This window comes from Corticium candelabrum, chromosome 8 (genome assembly GCF_963422355.1).
Source record: "Corticium candelabrum chromosome 8, ooCorCand1.1, whole genome shotgun sequence".
In the NCBI taxonomy this organism is placed as follows: domain Eukaryota; kingdom Metazoa; phylum Porifera; class Homoscleromorpha; order Homosclerophorida; family Plakinidae; genus Corticium; species Corticium candelabrum.
In genome coordinates, this window is record NC_085092.1 from 2,964,506 (window position 1) to 2,991,153 (window position 26,648).

At 41.0% G+C, this 26,648-nt stretch overlaps 3 protein-coding genes across 3 annotated transcripts in view; 1 reads left to right on the forward strand and 2 right to left on the reverse strand.

The window, feature by feature from the left end:
* LOC134183089 (protein phosphatase 1 regulatory subunit 42-like) lies at positions 1-8,364 on the reverse strand. Its single transcript, XM_062650541.1, has 7 exons — positions 8,032-8,364; positions 7,791-7,957; positions 4,936-5,074; positions 4,764-4,880; positions 4,505-4,622; positions 3,398-3,680; positions 1-411 (listed from the first exon to the last, which is right to left on the reverse strand). Exons 1-7 carry the CDS (start codon positions 8,362-8,364, stop codon positions 258-260), a joined length of 1,311 nt encoding a protein of 436 aa, XP_062506525.1. The 3' UTR covers positions 1-257.
* On the forward strand, positions 8,359-11,258 carry LOC134183086 (protein yellow-like). The gene has a single exon (XM_062650538.1). The coding sequence runs from the start codon at positions 8,376-8,378 to the stop codon at positions 11,127-11,129; it is 2,754 nt and encodes a 917-aa protein (XP_062506522.1). The 5' UTR covers positions 8,359-8,375; the 3' UTR covers positions 11,130-11,258.
* Positions 11,253-26,648, reverse strand: part of LOC134183085 (DNA replication ATP-dependent helicase/nuclease DNA2-like) — a 22,017-nt gene continuing 6,621 nt past the window's right edge. Inside the window, exons 9-19 of the mRNA XM_062650536.1 lie at positions 26,482-26,635; positions 24,637-24,822; positions 19,149-19,890; positions 18,961-19,089; positions 17,661-17,854; positions 16,730-16,822; positions 14,760-14,958; positions 14,616-14,705; positions 12,500-12,691; positions 11,983-12,129; positions 11,253-11,355 (exon numbers count right to left, since the gene is read on the reverse strand). Coding sequence (XP_062506520.1) covers positions 11,290-11,355; positions 11,983-12,129; positions 12,500-12,691; positions 14,616-14,705; positions 14,760-14,958; positions 16,730-16,822; positions 17,661-17,854; positions 18,961-19,089; positions 19,149-19,890; positions 24,637-24,822; positions 26,482-26,635 — 2,192 coding nt within the window. The 3' untranslated portion in view covers positions 11,253-11,289. The remainder of the gene's footprint in view (positions 11,356-11,982; positions 12,130-12,499; positions 12,692-14,615; positions 14,706-14,759; positions 14,959-16,729; positions 16,823-17,660; positions 17,855-18,960; positions 19,090-19,148; positions 19,891-24,636; positions 24,823-26,481; positions 26,636-26,648) is intronic.

Below are 26,648 nucleotides of genomic sequence, written 5' to 3' on the forward strand. Positions count from 1 at the left end.
TAACCAGACTGATCTGGTAGCGCATTAAAAATACAAATAATTCGTTCTTGTGTCCTCTCCATTGAATTTAATTCACTTACATAATTGATAGTGTACAAGTGTACATATAAAAGTAGAAACATATATACTCATGCTACATATACACCAACTGCTTGAGTAACTAATCGAAGTAGATTAACAAATCATATGTCACCCTACACCCCTACAAGCTAACTGCCACCCATCCCACCCAATTACGAAACTCTGTTCTATAATATCTACGTATCAACTGGTTTAGTTAAGGAACTTGTCCGTTGTTTGTTATCTGGCCTCGATGAATGCACCTTACTTAACGACCGTTTTCCTGAAACCCAAATGCTTCTGTCGCCCACGCTGTGAAGATAGCGTTGTGGAGCAAATATATTTGGGAGCCTAGAAAAGAAATCTGCCATGACGACAACAAACAACTGAACTCTTTATGAAAGATGATGTAAGAATTTTTATTATATAATTAAGTCTCGTACACTATGTACCTGGCATTGACTCGCCATTGAAACATGTTGTTTGTCTGTCTGCCTGCCTGTATCTCTTTCTTCGTGTCATTATGTCTGACAGACATAGGAAACTAGTAGTATAACATCTATTGTTTCACTGCATGGTCATACAGTATCTACACCATATGCTTAATGTTGCACACACAAACTACATAGGGCCAGCCATAAACACTCCCGCAAACAGGGGTCTATAGATGAGTAATTTCCTCGCAACTGCCACTAAACTTCTTTGTGACGAGCTATGGTGCTTTGCCACACGCCAATGGCGAGTACTATTTCCCACAAAATACAGCAAGTGAGGTAGTTCTATAATCATATAAAGATTCCATTAGACTGCACAAAAAATTCTTTGTTTCCGGTAACATATTAAGCTAGGCCAGCAGTCCTAAGGAAATCAATAACATCAGTAACCAGATGATCCATGACAGTGGCTATACCGCCAGATCCAGATGTAGGTGGTTGTGGAAGACGCTGCTCCGACGCCTTCCGCATCAGCACGTTGTTTACACTTCCAGCCGGAACTTGCTGACAAGTTCTCAATGCTGTAGCAGCCTCCAAGGTACACAATTCAGCTACCAAACTTTAAAAGCAATTCCATATCGTCATCCAGCACTGCATCATAGCAAGTTTTTGGATCTGATGCTGTCTGCACAGACATTGCGCATTGTTGTCTGATGCTATCACACAAAGAATGTCTTTCAGTAGAACAATGTTCAACCCGCAAAATCCTAGAATTTAATTAATTAACAATGGACGACCGTCATCCAGAACCGTGACAGCAATTGGAGGCATGGCATGTGTTGTGTATACTGTACAGTACTAGCCTTGTACCCTTGCACACTGTGTGCAACAGGAATACGTGATAGATGCAACTGCATGCAACGTGTTGCAAAAAATTCAAAAAGAATTGAGGCAACCTCCAAAGTCAGGTTACACAAACAAGGAATTTTTCGGTGTGGCCTCACTTACAATGTTCAAAACAAACGCAACATTTCTCTGTTATGGAATTGCCATCAGGGTGTGTGAGTAAAATCTGAAGTGGATCAAGTTGTGTCATCAAGAAATCTAACCTCTCAGAAGTGAACCAAGAGTCCAGTATTTGGATCACCTCCAAAGTTAAACCACTTCTAGGCAAGAAGACCAAGGACTCAACTCTGGAACAAAATTTGTAAAATTCTGTCTATAACGTTTGGAGTTATACTTTTAACAAGAAACAAACTGAAGATTAAACACAATTCTGTGGGAAAGATAACAACATATTTCAATACTATTTCCTGCCCAATTATCCAACTCAAACAAATGATCGAGTCATGCAGCCAATTAGTGGAGGGGTAGCTATTATTTATATTTGAATATATATATATATATATATATAAAATAATGTTAACAACACAGATGATAGCTGCTTTGCACAGCTCTCTGGCGAAACTGTGCGAATACACTGCAACTTTAACAGACAGTTAAAATTGATTACTGGAGTACGTACCCATCACTATTTTTACAATAAAAAATGTTAAAAAAGTTGGCTACAGAATGCTGATTCATTGCTATAATGCCATACAAGCATTCAAGTTCTCCTACGATAGAACCAACCTACGCTCGTTTTAGTCTTACATACATGTAGTCACCCCATTTTGTGAGAGTTACTAGCTTGTTTTTCATGTATGTGCATATAATGTTCAAGACACTAAAACACAGGCCTCTCTCTCGCACAATGCAAAAAAGGACAAATTGACAAATTAGCCTTGTACTAAACCCTGTTGTGCTATCGTGCCTGGTTCCCATATGACACGACAAGGCGTTGTCATGTACTACAGGAACTGAGCACAATAATGTAAAAGGGTCTGGTACGAGGCTATTGACAAAGCATCATTGATAAATGCAAGAAGATATAAATACTAAGTCTTTGTAATTATTGCCTTCTTTGAGTATGTATCTACTCGGTGACTGCATGTGATAATAGGTAATAGACGTGCCAGAGCATGTACAATCTTAGCCTCAAACTTCCAGACTAGAGAGCGCTCAAACTCTAGTCTGGACGAAGTCAATAATAAAATGATTTCGGAAATAGCCTTCTAAGCCAATCAGCTCCTTACAACCGGAATGTCAGTTGTATATTCTGATTGGTTTAGCAATAATTGGTTATGGTAAGTGCACTAACGCTGACTGCATGCAAGTGAAATCCTCATGGGCGGCTGGGCGGCTAAGTGCACGCCAGAGCCATGATGAAGACTCTGGTGCATGCACACATCTTAGTTTTAGTTTCAGCTTCAGTTCTTCGATCTTTCCAAGCTTGCGGTGAGAGTACATGCACAGTAACGTCGCTAGACCATCACCTTTGACAACTGGTCAAGCGGTAGTCTCGCCAGTCGAGCGGTTAGAGTAGCTAGCGGTCTGCCGAAGAATCAAAGATTCGTCGTTTCATGCCGTCCACCAAGATATCGCCCCAAACACGGCAGACGTCTCTTCATTGTTCGTGAGATCTCATGGCATTTACAAATGATATGTTGATCTAGGTATAACGATCCTATGCTGTTAGACTACCATTTAGCATTGCTTGTGATAAGTACCTCCGAAATCATTTTAGTATCATTTTGGTCCAGACTAGAGTTCGTGCGCTTCGTGCGCTCTCTGGTCTGGAAATTCGAGGCTAGTACAATCTTGGCACTGCTCTAGTGCTGCAAAATTTGGCTTAGCACTGCATGCGTGCCATAGCCTCAGATGGGCACCCCTGTGCAAAGCAAGTAAACAAATAACGAATGATAATTTGCAAAGGCCTCGGCCAATTATACCGTAGTTGGTTGACTCAAATAAGGTGAGAAATACCATTGTTAAACACAAAATATGTCATAACAATTTCTCACCTCACTACATCTCTTTTGATCTTGCCACTCGCAGCATTGCTAGTGGCCGATATCATAGCTTTAAACTCCGACGAGTTTGCCGAGACCATCATAGTCTGGTGAGACAAACCGCCTAATGGGAATTTCAACGTCTCTCCGTATTCCAGTTTGACTGTCGGCAGCGAAGAAGGTACAGTGTACCTCCGTCTCTTCTCCTTCTCTTGCCGTCGTGCCTCCTTAGAGGCTTGCCAGTTGAGGAGAAACTGACGCGATGTTTCGTTAATCTCCTTGCCATCTAACATCACTGCAAACAAATGAAACAGAGATGTAAACTCAAGCAGTAACAACCACACATCTCCTCTCTGTCAACACACCTTAACACATGTGTTGCATTTAAATAATTTAATCATAACAGACAGTAGTTGGCAATATTTTGCCTTAGGCTTTTAAAATCTCAATAATTTAAATAAATAAACATATTTATCAAATTTGGAATTTATGTAACAAAACAGTAAAGCTTGCATGAATAAATTTGTCGGTGTTAGTTAGAGCATGTAATACATCTGTAACTGCCAATGCAAGCCTGTCATCCATATATGCATTGACAGTTACTCTACTTTACAGAAATGAGTGAGCATAATCAAAGATGGGATAAGGTAGTGATGACAACTAAATTCTTTTTGGACAACAAGTGTCAAAGATGTGGCAATCCTCGATGTCCATGACAGTTCTTACCTGGTTACACACACACACACACACACACACACACACACACACACACACACACACACACACACACACACACACACACACACACACACACACACACACACACACACACACCACAGATTGCATCACAAACACCAAATATTACCAAGTAGGAACATCGCATTAGTTGACATGCAGTGACAAACACCCCGAGGAGTAACCTGTCACCTAGTCAACTTGATCAAATGAGTTTGCTAGATTTCCGGTTTGTAAAAGCCAAACACACATAAACTAAACAAAGTTTCAGTTCTCCAGTGTACATGTACCAACTAAAAGTGTGTAACAGACATTGCAAAATTCAAACCAACTACATGTTTGCTAGCACACGTGTTAACATTTATAACTACATAATGGTCATACCTAATGACATAGACATTATGATGACTCGTTCTCTGTACTTCGATTTGAGACACAATGGATTTCCAGTGAGCTCCAGCCGCCACAAAACAGTCAGTTTGGATAACAGACATGCTATTTCCTAAAAGGTGACATACATAAATGTTACAATTGTGTGTGTGTGTGTGTGTGTGTGTGTGTGTGTGTGTGTGTGTGTGTGTGTGTGTGTGTGTGTGTGTTTGTTTGTGTATGTGCACATACTACAACCACATGTTTAACTTACATTCAAATCTGTCAGTTGGTTGTTTGCTGCCATAAGTTGAGTCAAGTTCTCCAAACACATAATGTCACTCAGACTGTTTAAGCGATTACCACATACATTCAAGACACACAATGATGGCTACAATAACAAGTTGCAAAAATAACTAAATAACAAATTCTAATTTGTGACTCACTGCTATAGCCACTAATGTCCGAGGATCAAATAGAAGCTGTTCTCCACTAGGAAATTGTTGATTCTCTATGTGCAACTCCCTCAGTTCAGGCAACTGATTGAGACCCTCAACAACAGTGATGGCATTGCCACCTAGATATCTGATGAGTAAGACACATAAGGTCATTTGATTGAAAGTTTACATGAAAGTAATGACAGACTATCCACCCCCCACCCCCACCCCACCCCCACCCCACCCCACCCCCCAGTTTCAAGATACATACTAAGGGTGTGTTTCTTTGACCTCCACTAGCTCAACCAGTTGAGGCGGTAGACTAAGAGATATTCGGGTTGAGCAAAGTAATCTCAGTGGAAGACATTGAGAAAATGCAAGAGTGAAAACAAGCATGCACACTTACCTGCAGCCCAAGGTGGATTAATAACGTAGTCTCCTACTACTCTTTGGAGTTACTCTCACTGTTGCAATAGCTGAAGAGCAGCTGTTTTGATGATGTTTCATTCAACAACTATGATTTATCGGGTACCCAGTTGGAGGTATTGATGCATAGACAGGAACTGGTTCGAATCTAGGATTAGGCTTAGGGTTAGGATCAAGCAGCTAAAATTTTATTTCTGCCTGTTTCTGCCATTTGTCCCAACACCATAGGCATGCACAATAGTCTACCTCCACCGAACTCTACCACCTCAACCAACATTTCACCGGTAAAGCTGGTAGATCTCTACCATTTAAGGTGTGCATACCGTATAACCGGTTATTTCTGCGGTCTTAAATCACTGTGATTTAAGAACCTATACAAGAGTTTAATTACTGCAAATTATACTTCTGCGTTCCAACCAGAAAGACAGTTACTGGTAAACAGAGTGTCATACATGTACTTGTGTTGCAACCGTGACTTCCTGGGACTCCGAGGATAGAACTAAATATCTGTGAATTCTATTTGTGCGCTCCGTGATTTCTTCACAGAATTCGCAGAAAATACAATGATCACAGAAATAACCGGTTATACGGTATATGGAGATAAAAGTAAAAACGAGAACTCTAACATCTCAACTGTTTAAGATGGGGGAAGTCAAAGAAATGCATTTTAAAGTCACTTAAGTTCTAATCTCCAATTTAATGCATATAAGTAATCTCATATCTTAAAGAGAGAACTCTAGCTAATAGCCATCTAGGTAATAAGTGCACTTTCAAAATTCTTTATGGCATTTGCGCAGCATCACATAAATGCAATCACATAACCTTGCTGCATATTGTACAGCGTGAGTGTAAAATCTAGAACTCGAACGGCAAATAGAACTCTTAGAATAAACAAGCTCAACCCATGCCATACAATCCTATGTGGCTAACCAACCCCCTAAAAAGTATTGAGGCAACCAAGTCAATAATTACCCGAGGCCCGGATATCCGGGCTAAGGGTACAGTAGTCTGGTGACAACCGCCCAACCGTATTTATACTCAATTAGCTCAGATGCAAATGAAGCGCTATCCGACAAATGGCCAAGACTTGTACTATTGTGGTATTGGTGTCATTACCAACCAATAGACAAACGTGATGTCCAACAGAAATTTGGCAATCCACGAGAATTTACAAATGGGGCATGCATTGTCCATGACAGCACGTCTGTTTGTCGGATGAAGCAACTGACCTGTAAGTATGCAAGTCTGGAGATGAGTCACAAGCACCCTTTGTTTACATGCCTGCATTGGAAACTTTAGCTGAGACCAATGGGTTGAGCTAAATACCTCAATATGCAAAAAAATCACGTGACGAGATATGATTACATACACCAGCTGTAGTCTCGCGTAGCCAGACCCTTCCCGCCTACATCCTTCCAAGAAAGGGTCTGGGAAAATGCCTATACAATTCTTGTTCTGCACTTCCCAAGAATCGTGGAGGATAAAGACCTCTTTATAGATAGCAGGAGGTCTATAAGTAGGTGTCACGCAATTGCATTCCGCTCATTTCACGTGTGTTGATTATGGTCATGCCTGTGAAGATACACTAATTAGACATTCGTTTGTCGACCTGTAGACCTTGAACTACTGTCTTGTTGCAGGAGGGACGTACGTTTGTGGCCAAATTGTCCACGAGGTTGTGCTTCTTCACTGATCAACGTCTGACTTGGCACTAATTTCTAGCTCTTGTTGTGATCTTTTGAGTCTGAGGTAAGCATGGGGCGTGCTTTTGTGTATTCATGATGCTCTTTCGCTGCCTGCTAGTCTCATTCAGTTGCTGCTTGTTTTAGCGTGTTGTTGGAATGCAGAATGCCGCTATAGCGCCTTGTGTTCTTACATATATTTGTTTGACGTGTCGAGGAACAAAAACGCCTCTCGATCATGCAGCATGATCATCATGGCTGTGGGAATTCGACCACAGAGTCGTAAAATTCACGTTTTTCTGCCTCATTATTGCAAGATTAATGAATAGGAAGCACTACAATGCTAAACCCTCGGCCAGTGTAGTCTTGAGTAGCCAGACCATCTCTGTGCCTACATCCTTCCAGGGAGAAATGGTCTGGGGAAATGCCTAATCCATTCTTGTTCTGCGCTCCCTAAGAATCATGGGTATAAAGACCCCTTTAAAGATAAAAGGAGGTCTAAGTAAGTGTTACTCAATCCCATTCTGCTCATCTCGAGTGTGTTAATTACTGGTCAATTACAATTGTAACTAACAAAGATGTATGCCTGTGAACGGATGTCCTGCTAATCAAAGAGCAGACATTCATTCCGCGATCTTGTGACTTTGAATAGCGCGTTGAACACAGTAGCGCAATGCATTGCAGTAAGCTTAACTAACTCACTTATGTATTTGACAAGACAAACACAATCGGACAGAAACCATGCGAAGAACCTACAGTTTGTTGAGCTTCCGCAGACACTGAACGTTCTCTAGCCGACTGATTCTGTTGTTTTGCAAGTAGAGGTGAGTCAAATTCGTGAGACCCTCCATATTCTCCAGTCTACTGATGGAGTTATCATACATATACAAAACCTTCAAATTTCTGCATATCTGCAAGTTCTCCTAGAAAACACAATAAGTTCCCGGATGTCACACTTACAGTTTGAAACGATACGTAAACGTTTGTGACTTCTTACAATCTCCTCTATCCCTTTTTCTTGAAGGTAAAGGTGAGTCAGGCGTCTAAGATAGTCAGATAGCGGCTCTCCACGCTTCCTTTTGAGATGTCCAGGCGAACGAGCTAGCAGCTCGCTAGAAATTTTCACAACAGACATAGCACGAGACCCGATGTCAGAAACAAAAAATCCTACTACACGAGACACGCAATCATCAGTCAAGCCGACAGTCAAACACAATCCAGTTACCCGTAGGTCATCGACGTTGTCATAGTGACAAGTAATTGCTCTCGATTGACACCTGTCACACAAGTCACGTGCATATACGGGACCTTTGAATAGGAAGCAGCACATCAGCACAAGCAATGAGCTTCGTCCTGATCGCAGTACTTGTCGGTACGGCGTTGTACGGATGCGGGCATTGTCGGAAGGTCGGCGACACCGATGTAATCTACGAATGGGTGTCGTTGGAGTACGACTGGCCGGACGATGGAGGTCGAACTCGTTCCAGGTACGAGGCGCATGGCCTGTACGTGCCGCATAACAACGCTTTGGCCGGTATCAAAATTTACAAAGGAACGACGTACGTAACGGTGCCCCGCTGGAAGCACGGCGTGCCGTCAACTCTCAACAAGGTAGTACATACGGGACATCGTCCCCTTCTTCAACCGTTTCCGAGCTGGGAGATGCAAGAGCTCGGCAACTGCGACAGTCTACAGTACGTTCAGAGTATGGAGATCGATGCCAAATGTGGATGGATGTGGATCATCGACGCTGGTCGAGTTAACCTTCTCGAGTCCCCGGATGTAACCGGTTTAAGACCCCTCAACTTGTGTCCGCCCAAGCTCGTCATCTACGACCTCAATAGAGATGAGATTGTGCGCATTCACGTGTTTACCGATGCGGTAGCCTCATACAATGAAAGCTTTCTGAACGACATCGTCGTCGACCGGGTCCATCGTTTTGCTTACATATCCGATGCACAGGGCAGCAAAGGCCGAGGAGGAATTATCTCCTACAGTTTTGATGATGACAAATCGAGGCTGTTCTGGGGACCGAGCACCGAAGCGGAACCAGATGCTTACAATATTGATATTAATAATCTAACATACACATTTAAGACGCCTTCGGATGGCATCGCTCTAAACCAGGATGGAACAATGCTCTACTATTGTGCATTGAGTGGTTACACACTATACGGCGTCAGTACCGAGCTGCTTCGAAACCTTGACCTTCCGATGTCATATATTCGAGGTCGTGTCCAACGAGTCGGCATGAAGGTATCTCAGTCTGATGGTCTCGTCTTTAGTAGCAAACGAAAACTATTTTTTGGTGTCGAATCCGAGGATGCTGTTTATCATTGGGACAAGAAGCGCAATGCTCATGATTTTTCACCCGCAACGGAGGAACTGTTAGTCTCTAACAGCACAACTATGGAATGGGTGGACACGTTTGCGTTCGACGAAGAAGGCTACCTATGGTTTACGTCCAATCGGCTTGATAAATTCCTTTCCGGTGAGATGCAGTTTTCAAATCCGTTGAATTCGAATTTCCGAGTGATCAGAGTGTTTGTCAACGACTCATCGTACCTTAACAGTGCCATATCAAATTTTGCTCAGTGTCCGAGAATAGAAGCTAGTCCAACGGACACAGTAGAACAGGCAACACCAGCAACACTGCCAGCACACACACCAGCACCACCAGTACCATTTACATCCAAAATTATGTATGAGTGGCCTTACCTTGAGTTCAATTGGCCAAACGAGGCAGTAGAAAGCCTAAGCAAAGCTCGTGGCAACTACATTCAGCCAAACAACATCCCGATGCATGTTGCAATCATTGGAAATACGACATTCATTACTGTTCCAAGGTTGAAACCGGGAGTTCCTTCCACCCTTAATCGACTGATTATGTCGTCATCGGGAAAACATGTACTCGATCCGTATCCAAGCTGGGACATGCAGAAACTTGGGAACTGTACGGCTCTGCAGTCCATTGAAGGGATAGAGATTGATGTACAATGTAATCAGATGTGGGTGATTGATTCGGGTCGTGCAGGTTATCTTCACCACTACAGCAACGGCTCTGGCGAGGTGCGTGTATTGCCTGTCTGTCCACCCAAGGTGACCATCTTCAACCTTACCGACGGCACAATAATCAAACAATACAAATTCGCTCCGTCGACTGTTTCATCGCAGAGTCAGCTTTGTAATGTCGTCTTAGACAAATCACGGCAGGTTGCTTACATTGCGAACCAAGGGATGAACAACAATGGTTCCATTGGTGGACTAGTTGTCTTTGATCTTAAGAACAACCGAGCGAGACAAGTGCCCACTCCTTTGGCAAGCTCATCACCCAAAATACAAGTCGATGATATGGTATATAACCTGTCCGTGCCAATGGGGACCCATGCACTGGCACTCTTACCCGACGCGTCACAGGTTTTCTTCTCTCACTTCGGAAGCCAATATATGTATTCTATAAACACCGAGGGCCTACTAGACTTCAGTGTGTCGGATATGTACGTATCATCAACTATTATCACTGTCGGACAGATGAAATCTCCGTCTGCCACGATGATATTTGGTAATAGTTGGAAGCTGTACTACAGTGAGCAGTCGACGGGTTCTGTGTATGGTGTTGACTATTCGAATTCTCAAGGAGGCATGTCCTTATCTAGTCCGACTCTCTTGACCAGACATAACATACCAATGGAATGGCCAGAAAGCCTAACATTCAGCAACGATGGTAAACTTATGCTAGTCACGAACAAATTCCACAGTTTTGTCACCAGTGATATTGCCTGCCACCTGCTTTCTAAAGGAGAGAACAACTTTTACGTATGGAAAATTGATATCAACCCAGACGCGTCATACCTTACCAGCCCAGTCAGTCGACAATCTACCTGTCCAATTATTGTGGTTGAGGACAAGAGCGCACTGGCTCAGAAAGCAGTGACCATCTTCACTGTCGTCATCGCTTGTGTTTTGGCTGTAGCCATTGCTGTGTTTCTGGCATTGATGATTGGAGCACTTAACTCGACGTGGAACCGGTCAAAGAAACAGGAGCGCGATGCTAAGGAGAAGCTGATAAATGATGAGGAAGACAACGGGCTGTAAGAACTAGGGCATCATACTATTATATCAGTACTCATCGATGCTGTAACTTCTCATATTGATTTGTACACTTACCCGTTTGTATGCCATTTCTTAGCATTTTATATTGATATAAATAGATTATCTGATACAAACCTCGTCAGTCATCGTCACTACAATAGTGTCATTGCTGCATAAGCAAACGGGTAAAATGTGGATTACCCAGTGTACTTCTCGGCAAACTCACCACCTAGAAGACAACAATCAGATTACTGCACAAGTCAGTTCATTCAATAAGAGAACGTCATAGACAATTACAGGAGATGGACCAAGTAGTTACTAACTACTGTCATAATGCTACCATTCTAAGTAGAGCCACATGCCTGGTTCCTTAGTACCTGCACACACCTGTATGCACCAGATAATGTGCACCACAGACCATGTCCACAAGTCACAAACCATAAAGGTTTAAGTATCATTACAAATGCTTTGTATACCATTCTCATTGTAAGAGAATTTGAAGTAGAATGAGACTTTACAACAGCTGAGGATTGTTTGTCCTTTGAACCACATGTTCTACAACAAATGATGTTTCTCTATGTGTCATGCAGACAGGAAGAGTTGGGTCTTGTATGAACCCGTGTTACACAGCTAGCACAAAGCCCTATGCTTTGACACATGTGCATACACTCGCACGCACACACGCACGCGCACACACACACACACACACACACACACACACACACACACACACCACAAACACATGTGCACCCCTACGCACACATACACATGCACACAAACACACGGCCACGCATACACACACCACCCAAGAATGAGTACATTGTATAGTGAAAAAGTTCTAGCTGTTTTGTCTTACCCATTCATTGGCAAAGAAAACATCAAAAAGAGATTTCAAGAACGGATTTTGTAATAGAGTCTGATGTGAACCGATGATGATGAGCTTGTGCTGAGCACGTGTCAATATCACATTTACTCTTCGACAGTCAGACAGTAGCTCACCCACCTATGACATGGCAACACTACATGAAAGAGTGGCAGAGTGACTAAGAGTTAACCAGTTAGTGTGTAACACTAACCTGTGTTACACACACACACACACACACACACACACACACACACACACACACACACACACACACACACACACACACACACACACACACACACACACACACAAACACACATAACGGCCAATTCAACGTTCGAAGTGTGTGTGTATGTGTGTGTGTGTGTGTGTGTGTGTGTGTGTGTGTGTGTGTGTGTGTGTGTGTGTGTGTGTGTGCACGCACCGCAGTATTCTGTATGTACTATACATGTGTGCATGCATGTTGGGTAGTGTGTATCGAAACACAGATTGCAGATTCATAGCCTACATTATTATCTTTGTTACTTCGAACCAAGGAGACTAAGACACATGATTTCTCTCGTCCTTGGAACTTGTCAACCGTGTCTATCTCTACACTATCCAAACAACTTCTTTGTGTGGCATTGAAAACATCATGAATAATCTTCAGCTGACTTCGATACGGAGATATCACACCAATATGTGAAGCTTCTTGTCCAGCCTAAACAATGGTGCAAAATATTGAAATAAACTAAAATGTTGTGAGCAAGAAGACTAAATAATAAAACAAACAATGACTAGCTAAGAACTGCATTTTTCAACTACAACCACAGCAGCAGTGACTTAGTTAACATATTCAATTGTTCAGTGTCAGCAGAAGAACACTCAATCTGTGTCTATCACATTTCACAAGCAGTAAACTACAGTATGATCAACCATTTTAGTTATTACAAAGAAACAGGCAAACAGAGACACAGAGAGACAGAGGAAACCAACCAACCAACTGATAAAGTTAAGAGTTAAAAAACAGACAGACAGACAGACAGACAGACAAACAGACAGACAAACAGACAGACAGACAGACAGACACACACACACACACACACACACACACACACACACACACACACACACACACACACACACAAGGAGAATGCTTGAGGTCACTTCACTTACCCCCAAAATGTGAGCCAAGAAATCGGTACACAAATTTAAACTATCAACCAGATATCTTTGTTTTTGATTCTGAAACATGATGAAATGTGGAGCTGAATTAGTCCACTTCCAGAGTTCAGATATTTTACCTCCTGCTGGTGAAAGTGCCGCTTTGTGAAGGGGTTCAAGTAAACAAATACAGAGGAAAGACAACCTGGTGGATATTTTCCAAACATTGGTGCGGCTAGTCAAATAGTCTGGCCGCAGGAGCAGAGTCATGGACTAGATGATCCTATTAACAATGTGGAGAAATGCATATGAATGCACTAAAATTGCTAAGTTCAAGGTTCATTTCTCTGGGCAGTTACAACCTTATATGCCCGTCCCAATTCCAACACTGATTGTGTGTTGATTATAACAAGTCTGTACTGCAAAAGTATGTATATCTTTCCAGAATACTCTCCTAATCCATGACTGTGGTTTTCCTACATCTCAAGGTAAATCAATTGCTGCAGTGACACCACAAGAGCTTGTTCACCATTAGGCATATTTGTATTTCCCTATAGTAATCATTACCCATTGGCAAGCTGTCTTTCATAAACAAATCATAATCATAATCAAACGTCCAACCTTGCTAGTTCACCTATTCACCTTCTAATGTGACATACACACCAGTATGAGTAATATGTATTGGAAGAAAATTTGAGTGGTAATGAGACTGGCAGTTCAATTGTTTTTCAGTATGTCCATTCGATGCATCACCCTAGTTTGAAACACAAAGATGTAGCAGTTGCTTAGAAAGTGCGTATGTCAAAAAAATTCAGTTGGTTTCATTCGTTTCATTCACACAGATAGTCAAATTGAGGTTGCCTAAATATTACGCAATTAATGGTTTTCTCTGTCATGTTGTTTCTCTCATACATCTAGAGTTTCTCCGCAATAATGAAGATGATGCGAGCTTGTGATATACAGTATAAGATAAAACATCAACAGGAATTTATTTGGCGGTTGGACATCGTTGCTGGATTCACTGGTCAAGTGGCCGTGTCATGGAGGAGTTGGCGATTGACAGCTGTGTTCATACTGTATCTAGCTAATAAGTTGATGCAGACCTGCTGTGTCAGTGCAAAGAACAGAACCCGCATGACTCCTCCTGCTTCATCGATAGCTTCGCGGCCTCGTTCTCATGTTTTATAACCTTCCTGCTAGACAAGGTAGGAACAACAGACGGCAAGCAGGGTTTACCATAATCATACCGCCACATTGCCATGATGGCTGAATTAGTGATGCACATGAGTGATGATGTCAATATATGATGTCACAATATCCAGCGGCCAAATGACGGATTTTATATTGGTGCCTGCTGGAAAATATGTCCATCTGCCAACATAAATTCCCCGCCAATTTTCATCTTATATGGTAGTTAGTACAGTAGTACAGTGACCACCTCACACTTATCAAGTCCACCAATTAAACATGTTTCCACTTACTTCTATAATTTCAGTAACGAGCCATAATATGAGATAGGCTTCTGAAATATTATAAATGGAACCTTGAGATTTAACTTCACCGGCATCCATCTGTGCAAAGTCATAAAGGTCACACAAAATGGAACAACGACAGTGAGTTCATACCATATCGGTGTTGAGAAATACCACTGCATTGACTGGATCCACTGCCTTCCTCATCCACTCCAAATTCAAACACGCAGTCTCCATGTTGAGTTTCCATTTTTCCCAATTGGGTAATCGCAACAGCTCTTCTGCGACACTTTCATCCGCACACTTCATACGATGATCGTAGATCACAGAGTTAGACAACAACATAATATCCCTGAAGACCAATCAACATATACAATAAACCCCAAAACAACATCACAGATTGCACGTTCAGTATATATGAAGAACAAATAATAAGTAACGTGTACATAACATAACACAGGAAGAAATCGTTACTCTTCAAACACAACCAAAGACCTTGTGCTACAATAAAAATGTTGGCAAAACATAAATGTGACATAATAGCTGCTTATTGTAAAATATTGCACCTCTACCGATGTCACCATCTACTTGCTCATAAAAGTGAGTAGATGTCTTACTATCTCTAGTAACACTTCTGGTGTGAAAACAAACACGTGCGTCATCTAGCTAGAATCAAATCCAATACAATTTGCCATGTAAGAATAGAACTAACTAACTGCCCCTAGGGCCAAATCACGCCAGCTTAAGTCACAGTCAACATGAGTGAAGTATGTCAGTTTACATGTCTTGTATACTGACATACCTACTTGGTCACTACATCACACCACACTACGACACCATTCTCAGAAGTGTCTCAGAAACTGAGTGCATAGCATTAATTGTTGTCTGGCTGCATTGACAGGCAAAACAAGTTTGCATTAATCAAAAAAGATACTGTAAATTACCATATAAAAGCCTCTCTGAATAAATGTCCATGGGTGACTCAATTTTGTGACAATGGTTACAAAAAGCCCATGCCCCAATAGTGGCCCATATACTTGATGCATCCATGCCCACTGGACGCCCGGACAATTAAAAAGCAAAATGAGTTCCTTGTTTTTAAAAAATGATTTCACACACAAGGTTTTTATATGGTCATTTATGGTAGTCCAATTAGCATGTGTAGCAAAAATCTGCTAAAACGACTCTCTCAGTTTGGAATTTAAAGTGTGATACAGAAGAATAGACTAATACGAGCTTTACAATAGACGATTTGACTCGAGCCAAACTGGCCCGTGCTAATTTGGCCCAGTGTAAACGATGCTGGCTCGAGCTAACTGCATTTAGCCTGTGATAAATTAGTCCAAGCTAAATCATAGGGCCAGGCTTAAGCTAAACCTACCCACGTGTTACATATTTTCGTGCTACCGGGCAACAATACATATAGTATATTTCCCTCTGTGTATTCCCGTATTTCTCCTCCCATATTCGCAACTTTGAAAACTTTGATGAACATGCTAAAGAATCTTTTAGCAAGGTTTTGCACCGGAATTGACGAAATAATATTAGAAGCAAAACAGTAATGTCTTCTTCATGCGCTTGTGCAAAGCATGCCAAACGCATCACACGCCCAGTTAGCCCGGATAGTCTAAACACGCCACAAATCATGCAAAATTAGCATGCGCCAGGCTCGAGCCAATTAGGCTCGAGACAAATTGTCTAGTGTAAAGCCGGTATAAGTGAGTCTGGCACAAGACTACATACATACTTCTTTCTCTCATATGCCTTTGTGCATGTCAGTGGTAATCATAACTACACACAGAAAAGGAAACTTAAACAACATGTAATCACACCAGTCACCCAATATTTATGTCAATTGTTAGCAGTGTTGTACAAATTTACAATCTATGGTCACATAACAAACTTGCCACAAACTCAGTGTACAATAAAATTCATACTGATGATATGTTAAGCCTTTCACGAGATACAGAGTCTGACAGACAGACAGACAAACACCCCTGAAAACATTACCATCTTGCTCCACAGTATCAATAATGTGTATCAATAATGTGTCTTGTGTAATGTCAATCATGATTTATGATAGACTACACCTATAACAAAACCTAAAGACGACTTAATCTCACTTGTTCATTCTGTATTGATGCTCTAGATATGCCACAGCGTGTGGATGTTCATTGCAGAGCCTTTTGAACAAACTGACGCCCATTCCAGCTTCCCTGAAAACGACAGCCATCAGAAAAAAGTTCAAACACAAAACTAATTAAAATTTCAATAACTAATAATGAAATCAAGTAATTAAGTAAACAAATTGTCATTTGATGTTTTGTTAAATACCCTACTGTTTCCATTTTTAGAGTAATATTCTTTCCAAAAAATTTACCCACAAAAGATTATGGCATAATATTAAATTTGCATTTCTTGGCCTTGAAAATCGCCGTATGTCTGAGCTTTTGCCTTTGCTAGTGAGCATGAAATGTTGTCAAATTGTCGTTCAAAAAAAATGCCAGTGCCACTTCCCGTGTGATGTAATGCTTCTGCACAAAGTCAACTGACAGAAACTTTGCAGCAGCATTGTGATGAGCATCATAGAACTGTTTAAAGAATTGAATCAGCTTGATAGAATACATAAACAAATAATTACATCAAAAAAACTATCTTACAACCAAACCTCAAAAAGTTACAATTAAAAAAATTCAAAATTATTTTTGAAGCCTCAAAAACATTAGACGCAATAGGGTAGTAAGCCGGCACAAAAATATCACAGCCTCAAACTGGTCTCATGCAAATTTGTCACTCCACATGAGTACAGTAGTAGTGTTAGTTCTTGTTCCTCCACTGGTGTGATCAATTGTATGTAGCAAGTAAATCCATAAGAGACATAAGAAACCCATGTGAGATGTGGCAAACCAATGCGCGACATTTAAAAGTACTGCTATACAACTTAATGAGATCCCATGCTAACGAGCAACATTTTCATGGGTATGAGACACAAGTCACTCATGTAATGTTATCCTTCTAGAAACTATCACTAAAATGTTGTATAGATAAACTTGCCTTGCTTCTGTACTTTGTATGAGTGGTGGCAGCTGATTGTGATCTCCTACCAGCAAGAACACGTCTGCATATCGAAGGGGACCAAGACACAGAGGCTGTGTTATCTGTGACGCTTCGTCTACGATGCAGTAGTCAAAATGAAGTTGCGTGAAGCATATCTGGTTGACACCGAAACAAGTGGTAGCAACGACTGGCTAGAAATAACAGTCACTATAACAACAGTAATCTCTCATAATTGCCTCAATAAATCAACAATAAATCAAAATTAGAACCTATGAAATCTCTACCAGATCTTAGAAGTCTCACAGTTACAGATATTTTTTGAGAGCAAAGAGCCTACGTTTTAGATAAAGATCCTTGCCTATTCGACTAGACCTTAGAACAGAGATATCCACTACCCAACTCATATGTAATGTGTGAAATAACACACTATCATATGCCCTCTTTACTGTCTACTGACAACTTCCTGTAAAATCACCACTTACTAAATGAGTCAGTTCATCTATACACCTAATCCTTCGTACAATGACAGAAGTTTGCAAAAGTACCAAGTTGCACTAACAAAAATGCTGCTGAGCACTGCTCTAATAGCAGCCACCGCACACTAAGGTCAGACCAATTAAACTTCTTGATGCTCGAATTTGCGATCCAGTTTTGAGCTTTATTCGAAATAAAAAATTTGATATGCGCACGCGCAATGATATTATGCTTGCTGTAAAACGACTTGGTACAGTAGTATATACATCCTACAACTACGTATCAATGAATCCACAAGTGTGGCAGTGCATGTGATCCAGCGACTGTTATCATGTTCCACTCGGTATCAGCGTCTTTTTGTTTTAGTGTCCATTTTATTATCACACTTTTCAATGTAGTGCAATGAAAACTGCACATACTCAAAATCTCACATGATCATTACTTTTCTAGTGTAATTTCAATCAGTCGGTCCAGGTTTCATGTACAAATATCAGAGCAATAAAAGTTGGTCTGTCCTAAAACAAAAAGCTAAAGCAAAATTGAATGGCAAAAACATGAAGACCGTCGTGCTTTATAAACATAAAACAAACACAAATTACACTATTTCTCAATGGCAGTTGCATACTAAAGAAATGGCATTTCCAAAATGCATGAAGCAGTCTTAACGAATGGTTCCAAAAACAGTGATAGAATATGCACAGATGCACTCTTCTTCATCCAAATAGGCATAAATAACTGAACAAAATTGTAATGGTTTTATAGCTACAGTGACTTGCACATGTAGCAAACAGCAACACACAGAAAAACGTTACTATGTGACCACCTTCGACATGTATGCATCCCTCAGATCTGCTACCGTCTTCACTCCATTCATTAAAACATGAACAGTCTTTGAACGTACTGCAGGATGAACCTTGTCAGGATTACCAATTCGCAAGAAATCAACACCATTCTACAACACAATGGCCGACATATTTAATTTCTGTCCAACAAAAAGCAATAAGAATTGACCTTCTGTAATTTGATAAGTATGTTATCGATAGCACTGTGAGTGTAGCTTGTAAGCAAAACTCGTTTTCCACACTCAACGAGAATTCTCAAAAGACATGATATTGTAGTTGTCTTTCCAGTCCCTGGCATTCCAAGTATAAGAGCATAATCTGATGCTAACAATACCCTCTCTACAGCAGTCAGTTGGTCCGAATTGAGACCATTGAGAATGCCATTCAGACAAGAACGAGAACAGTTTGCTTCAGTGTAACCCTTTTTCAGAGATTGTATACACTCAATTGTAGTGTGAAGATGCCGACAATTGGGAGTAGCAAAGTGTGGAGACTGCAAGTCAATAATAAGCTGCCGTAGTCGCTTGCAGCGAGCACTGTTTCTACCCACAAACAGCTCAGCAAGATTAAGAAATGACAATGACAACAGTGATGCCGATTCATGTTTGTCTATATGGTAGACAATCTGTACATTCGTTCTGAGCTGCTTGTCCAAGTTGATTAAACATTTGTTTTGATCTAAGCTTAACACAAACCCCATGGTGACTGCGAGTTCTACGTGTCTAGTGTCTGTTCTTTCTCTACTAACAACCACGAGGTCTCCTTCACTAATATTTTGATCAGTCAATGAAAATTTAGAGTTGATGTCTGCTGTGGACAAAGTGAACGTGTGAATAAAAGCGTCAGGCAATGAACCATTTGAGGAGACTGAAGAAAGTTGCATTTCACAAAAACAAGAACCTTGTTGTTGTCTAAACAAATTGCAAATAAAAGTGATGAAGTACATTACACAAGTGACTCATTTACACTATAATTATGCAACAAGTATTTAAAGTCCTTAATGAAATAAACCAGATTTGCACATTTGACTGAGTAACATGTTTTCAAGAAAATCTGAATACAAGGCTGTTTAGATTAACTAATAAATTAATATTAATGGTTTTAAAAATAAGTAGCATCTTAGTCTTAGCAGTTAATCTTAGACACAGGACAACAGCACTCACTCACACAATGACACTCTATAAATATAATATTTACTGTCTGTTCTCCATACAAATTAAATACTAGACTTTGCAGTGAGCAATGAGCAAGGGCCACACCAGGTGTGGTTACAAACAAAGCAAAAAAAGCTGCTACATTAGTAACCACGCTGAACAAGTTTTTTTAAACTTGAAATGCAACCGATTTGTATACTTGAGCTGTTAAGCTACCTAACATAACGCATCTGTTAGTCTCACGCTCCACTCATTGTACAATCAAATGTCCTGATAAGCATAAACTTATCAAAAAGAAAAGTGTGATATACGGGTATATGGATTAGAGGGATACGGGACTTAGAGAGAGAGAGAGAGGAGTTGAGTCATATGAGTTTGCGGTGTTTGTAGATAGTCGGTTGGTTAACAAATAAGTGGTTGTGTTACGATACAACATAATGGCGACGAGGATGGGATTCGAACCCATGCGTGCAAAGCACAATGGATTAGCGTCTGAAGAAGACGAAGTGTTGCAAGATGTGGTAACCCCTGACTTTTCCAAGACCTGTGAAGACTGATTGCCATTTACTCCATTTTTGAGAAACTTGCTGTATCTGACTATCTTTCCCAGTCACCACCTGAAACTCTAGAGCATCAAACAAGTCTATTCCCATGATGTTAATTCCTGAAGCTGTTATATAGAAGGGAAATGCCTCTAAACATCGATTCCCAAACTTCACTGGAACTAATACTCTTCCCAATAGTTCAATTCCAGAACCATCAAACCTGACAAGTCTAATCTCCGTTTTAGCCAAGGGTTCCTCACTCAACAACTGCAGGAAAGTTTGTTGTTCAAAACCAAGACTTTTGCTCCAAGATCAATAACTAAGTTGATTTTTGCCTTCCCAATCTCACATTCACACATTTTGTAACCCATATTTGAAGTGGTGCCAATGACCTGAAGTACTGAGATGTCCTCTATAGCAATGACTTGTTTCTGTCTCGGTGGTATGTCACTCTTAGATCTACAGCACCGTGCATAATGGTTTCTCTTCCCGCATTTAAGACACGCTTTCCCCCAAGCTGGACAATCTGACCCTCCTCCTCGATGTCCTCGTAGACCACAGTTACCACCAAAACGCTGCCGAGGCACTAGCCCCAGCACCTTGATAGTCAGTACGACGTCTTAACTTTACCGCACTAGCCACCCTTCCTACGCTGGTCGTTTCAACCTTACCGACTTCAGCAAAATGCGGCACCACTATACCTTCAATGGTTTTTGCCTCTGATATGGCTTCTTCCACGTGAGCCACCAATGTCACCGCCTCGTCAAAAGTTATAGTATCCTTCTCCATTAACAACCGCTCCCTAATACGTGAATGTAATGTCTTTTCTATCAATTGGTCTCGAATCAATTCGTCATGCATGACTCCAAAACGACACGTAGCTGCTAGTTCCCGTAGTGTGGCGACATATTCTCTAACTGACTCACCTTGTCGTTGTGACCTCTGCAAGATGTGGTAAAATATGTGCAGGAAGGATGGCCTGGGAAATCACCGGATCCAGTATTGCAGCCATATTTCAATATACGATATGAATTGTCGGTTTGGGGTACAATGGGTAAGTGTCTGGCCAGAGGACAGAGACTGGTTATCCCAAACAAGTTACAACATAGAATTCTAAAGATGGTGCACGAAGGACACATTGGAATGACACGCATAAAACAAAGGGGTCGGAATTCAGTTTGGTGGCCAGGTCTGGACAAACAAATTGAAGAATATGTGAGAAATTGTGATATATGTGCGATGAGTGAGAAATCGGTAAAACCTTGAGCTGCTCCCTTACAGCCGGTAGAGTGGCTGGAACAACAGTGGAATAAGTTGCAAATTGACATTTTCGGGGAAATACAGGCAGCACCGTATGGTCAACGATTTATCACGGTGGTTCATGGTATGCATTCGAAATGGCCAGAAATTCAGACAAGTAAAGATGTTACCACAGAGACAGTTATTACTTTTCTTCGGACACTTTTTGTGAGATGGAGTTTACCTAGACAAATCATTACTGACAATGGGCCGCAATTTACATCCTACCGGTTTCAAGAGTTTTTGAAACAACACAACATCAAGCACATGCGTACCTCATGTTACCACCCACAAGGGAACGGGGAAGTTGAATGGTTCAACCAAGTGTTGAGGCATGGATTGGTAACATATTTAGCTGAAGGAACATCAGTCACAGAGGCCCTTCAATCAATTCTTTTCAATTATCAAGCAACAAACCATGCCTTAACTGGGAAGTCACCAGCAGAGTTGATGATAGGAAGGAAAATTCGGGAACCGTTACCAATGCTGAACCCAAATACCGCTGGAGAGAAATTACGAAGTACTTCTTATCAGAGGATACGGAACAGGATTCACATAAAACAAGCAAAGCAAAAAGTGTATACAGATAGCGATAGGTCCGCGGTATATAGGTCCTTCCAACCAGGAGACTGGGTTAGGGTAAAAAGACCTCATACAGGCCACAAGCTCAAATTGAAGTTGCCAGAACCAATACAAGTCCAGAGGAAACTCGCGGAGTTTTCATATCGATTACAAGATGGATCACGTCGGCATGTCAATGCGTTAGTGGGAACAAAATGGGAAATTGATCAAAACACAGATGCAAGAGCGGCAGATTCTATACGCCCTTGGGTTAGAGAGGAAAGGGACGAAGAAGATAGAAGAGAAAAACCAGAGGTAGAAACTAAAAGATCAATGAGGAACAGACAAAGACCACAACATCTGAAGGACTATTATGTACAATACAATACTTAGAGTGGACGTAGAAAGGGGAGGGATATGTGATATACAGGTATATGAATTGGAGGGATGCGGGACTTAGAGAGAGAGGAGTTGAGTCATATGAGTTTGCGGTGTTTGTAGATAGTTGGTTGTGTTAACAAATAAGTGGTTGTGCTACGATACAACAGAAAGCACCAATGCCTCGATGTGCAATCAACTAGAGCAGATTACCATACTTCTATTGGGTATGTGCACCAAGAAATCGCCATTTATATATCAAGAATCAAAGTTGTCTTGAAAATCCAAGAAAACCTTACTTCTTTACTGTAGAATCCCTTTTTTGCTGTTAAAATCCACTGTGCCAGTATATACAGCGATAACAGACGAACAGACAGACAGACAGACAGACAGACAAGAAGACAAACAAATAGAAACAAACATGCATCCACACTGACAAACACCCCACACTCAAGCACACACACACACACACACACACACACACACACACACACACACACACACACACACACACACACTTCTACAAATCTCTATGACTGTACTTTCCTAATTCTAAAGCAGTGCCTTTTCATAAGTGTACACAAAGCAATACTTTTCACCAGCTTCCTTCCTTATAGCCCTTTCAAACGAGCTCTTTTCTAAACCAAGCTGAGCCGATTCAGCCTGTGCCAGAGAGAGAAGCCAACCTTCGTTCACACAGAAAAGCGAGCCAGCTCATTTAGTGGGTGTGTCTCTTGCTATGCATGCTATCTACATACGTATATGGTTATGTGTACATTAGAAACACTCAAACTACCTTTCCTTGATCATGGATCGACTACAAGCTGCCTGCAGTTTTCATGATGAAAGTACAACAATTGGTGAAATACATCAAGATTGGTTGTACATGTATTGCTAAAAGTATGACACAGCGGGAGAAAGTCTGGTATGCGAGTGTGATGCAAGGGAGAGGATCTGGCTAAGCAAGACTACAATAAGCCTGTGGTTCGGCTTGGTTACCATTCACACGGTGAACACAAGCCAAGCCGAGGCAAACCGTGTTGGCTTGGCAGTTTGAGGTGAGCTATTCGATCATGGCTCAGCTCGACCCACATTCACACAATCTTTCCAAAGCGAACTGACCCATGCTGATCTGGTTACAAGTGCTCATGTGAATGGGCTATTATACACACACCATACATTAGACATAATATTATTGTGTTGTTCTAATCATGTGTTGACATGTATGCTGTCTACAACAGAGATATGCACAATGCAATGGAATCTGTTAGTGTACCTTGCTTTATTGCTCATTAATTAACTAATCAAATAAACGTGCTCATGAAATTTAAGGTAGTTGCAATCATACATTTGTGTAGTCCTACGTACAACAGTTACTGTGCTACAGAACTTTCAATAATATATTAGTATAGTGCACACCAAAATGAAGCAAAGCAAAGACCTAATTAACCTCCTCACACTTCCATGCAGGTGACAGACACAGTAATCTAAATACTTGAATCCTTGCAAAGCATGTACAAGTCTAGCCCTAGAAAATTAAACCAAAAACTTTCAAAATGTTTAATAATCACCATGCATAAATAAATACCTTAATAAGTTACTCAATATTCAAAAGCATAACCAATAACCCTACCCCATATTGATAGATAAATATCATGAATCATCCCAATGACAAACTAAGACAATCCATAGCTAATTACCAACCAATACACACCAATACCTGTAAGCAGGTGATGTTGTCCATATCTTGTGCATTGAAACCTTTCTAGTCTGCGCTTTGATCTCTAGGCTTACCATATTGTGCCACTCACGAAAGTACAGCAATTCTTTCTCTGAAAAGTGACCCATCAACTCCTCAAATTTATCCCCAATGCCAGCAGAGATGCTAGATCCTTCCTCAACCGCCCTGTAGACAGAACAGTCAGTCAATAAAAATAACATTAACGCCTGGTTTCACAATATGACACTGGATGTTGACACTGACGCTGAAATATAATAAATCCTACTTCAGCATTAGCGTCAAAGGGTGCCACCTCCGTCGAGGCGGTCTCTTTGAAGTTTGATGCTTAGCTGAGCATCAGCAGCAGCATATTGTGAGCCAGGCTTAAAAGATGACCTGCCATAGTGATACAGTACAAATAATAACAATTACTATTGTTATCAGTGGCAGATCTAGTAATTTGCCATTGCAAGTGTGTGCAATCTCAATGTCTGTGCATGGCTTTAAACTACTGAGCTAACATCAAAACTAAAGTAAATTGCCATCTTGATATCCTCATGCCTTTAGACGTTGCCCATCAGATCATAGGTATACTGGTACTGAAAACTGACCAAAGTTGTACAATACCGTACAAGATGAAATATTGGTGAGGAATTTATTTTGGCGGATTGGCGGATTTTCAGCAACCGCCAATATAAAATCCGCCATTGATTTGTCCTCCAAGATATGTTGACGTCATCAGGTACGTGGATCAGCAAGGAGGTAGCTAATCCTTGCTTGCCATCTGTTATGCCTATGTAGTAGTTGGAGACCACGCAGTAAGCTAGGAAAATGTGAGCCACGAACACAGCTGTCAATCACAAACACATCAAGACCACTGATATGATATAATAAGACATATCAGTTATCAAACAACCATGTCCAATCGCCAAATAAAATCCGGCAATATGCTTTGTCCATCAATTTATTAGCAAACCACCAAAATAAATTCCCGCCAATGTTTCATCTTATACGGTAATCATTAAGTGTGGGAGACTCCATGACTGGTAACAAAGAGGGAGCAATCTCAATCTGCCACTGATTATGTGTCATTCTCAACAAGATTAGTCTGGTCTATAAGGTCAATCGTAAGCACAGAAAAGCAAGGTTTGCTAAGTGTTTAGACCGTCATGGATGTCTAGACAAAGACACGACTATATAAGACCCAATTAGTCTGTACATGCAGCAGGTTGTGTTGATTTCATTTCTGTAAATTACCTGCTACTGTTCGAAAGCAAAAGTAATTCAACAATTGAGCAAGTATCTGTTTCGGAAGTGATTTAATTCGAAACCTGCCAGAAGGCAGTACTATACTGCTGCAGTACAGTGTGTAGTATGTCGCAGCAAGAATGACGTAAGTGTGAGGCACAACTTTTACGCATGCCTAAGTCACACGTACATCTTGAAAAGACGCAAATCCCATGTGAGCAAACTCCCACAAAGCATGTCACTGATCGCGTGGCTGAAAACCAAGAATGCTCAGTTCAAGGCTCCTACAATGTCGCTTTTGCCAGACCTGAACGAGAAGGCCTATATCATGAGTCTGCTGTGATATGTGAGAAAGCAAACATTGGAGTGTGCATGCGGTACTAGTGTATATAGTATATATGTATAGTATATGGGCACGTATAATTAATTTGATGATTTCTAAAAAAATTAGGAAGCGATTAAATTTAGGAAACTGGTCGGTCCTTACGAAATTTACGAAGTTAAAGTGACTTCAAAATATACTTGATTTAGAGAATTATTTATTTATTTTATTACTACCATTAATGCACTGCCAATATAGAATAACACGTAACAAACCTGTGAAGCAGCATACAGTTGGAAAGTTGCGAGCAACGTAAGCAACCATGCTGGTGGTGTACACCCAGCACCGGTGGCATTTCAAGTGGAAGATTTCTGTGTGACGAAAAAGAGGCTAAATAGGAAGCCAGCTCATTGCGCTTCATAATCAAAGCTACAAAAACAAA

Bases quoted from the DNA above. Each gene is read 5' to 3' on its own strand.
- LOC134183089 (XM_062650541.1), bottom strand. From the start codon at position 8,364: ATGTGCTGCTTCCTATTCAAAGGTCCCGTATATGCACGTGACTTGTGT. The intron at 7,958-8,031 runs GTAAGAAGTCAC...TGTGTTTTCTAG, and splicing joins AAAAAGGGATAGAGGAGATT to GAGAACTTGCAGATATGCAG. The intron at 4,623-4,763 runs GTAAGTTAAACA...GTCACCTTTTAG, and splicing joins ACCAACTGACAGATTTGAAT to GAAATAGCATGTCTGTTATC.
- LOC134183086 (XM_062650538.1), top strand. From the start codon at position 8,376: ATGAGCTTCGTCCTGATCGCAGTACTTGTCGGTACGGCGTTGTACGGA.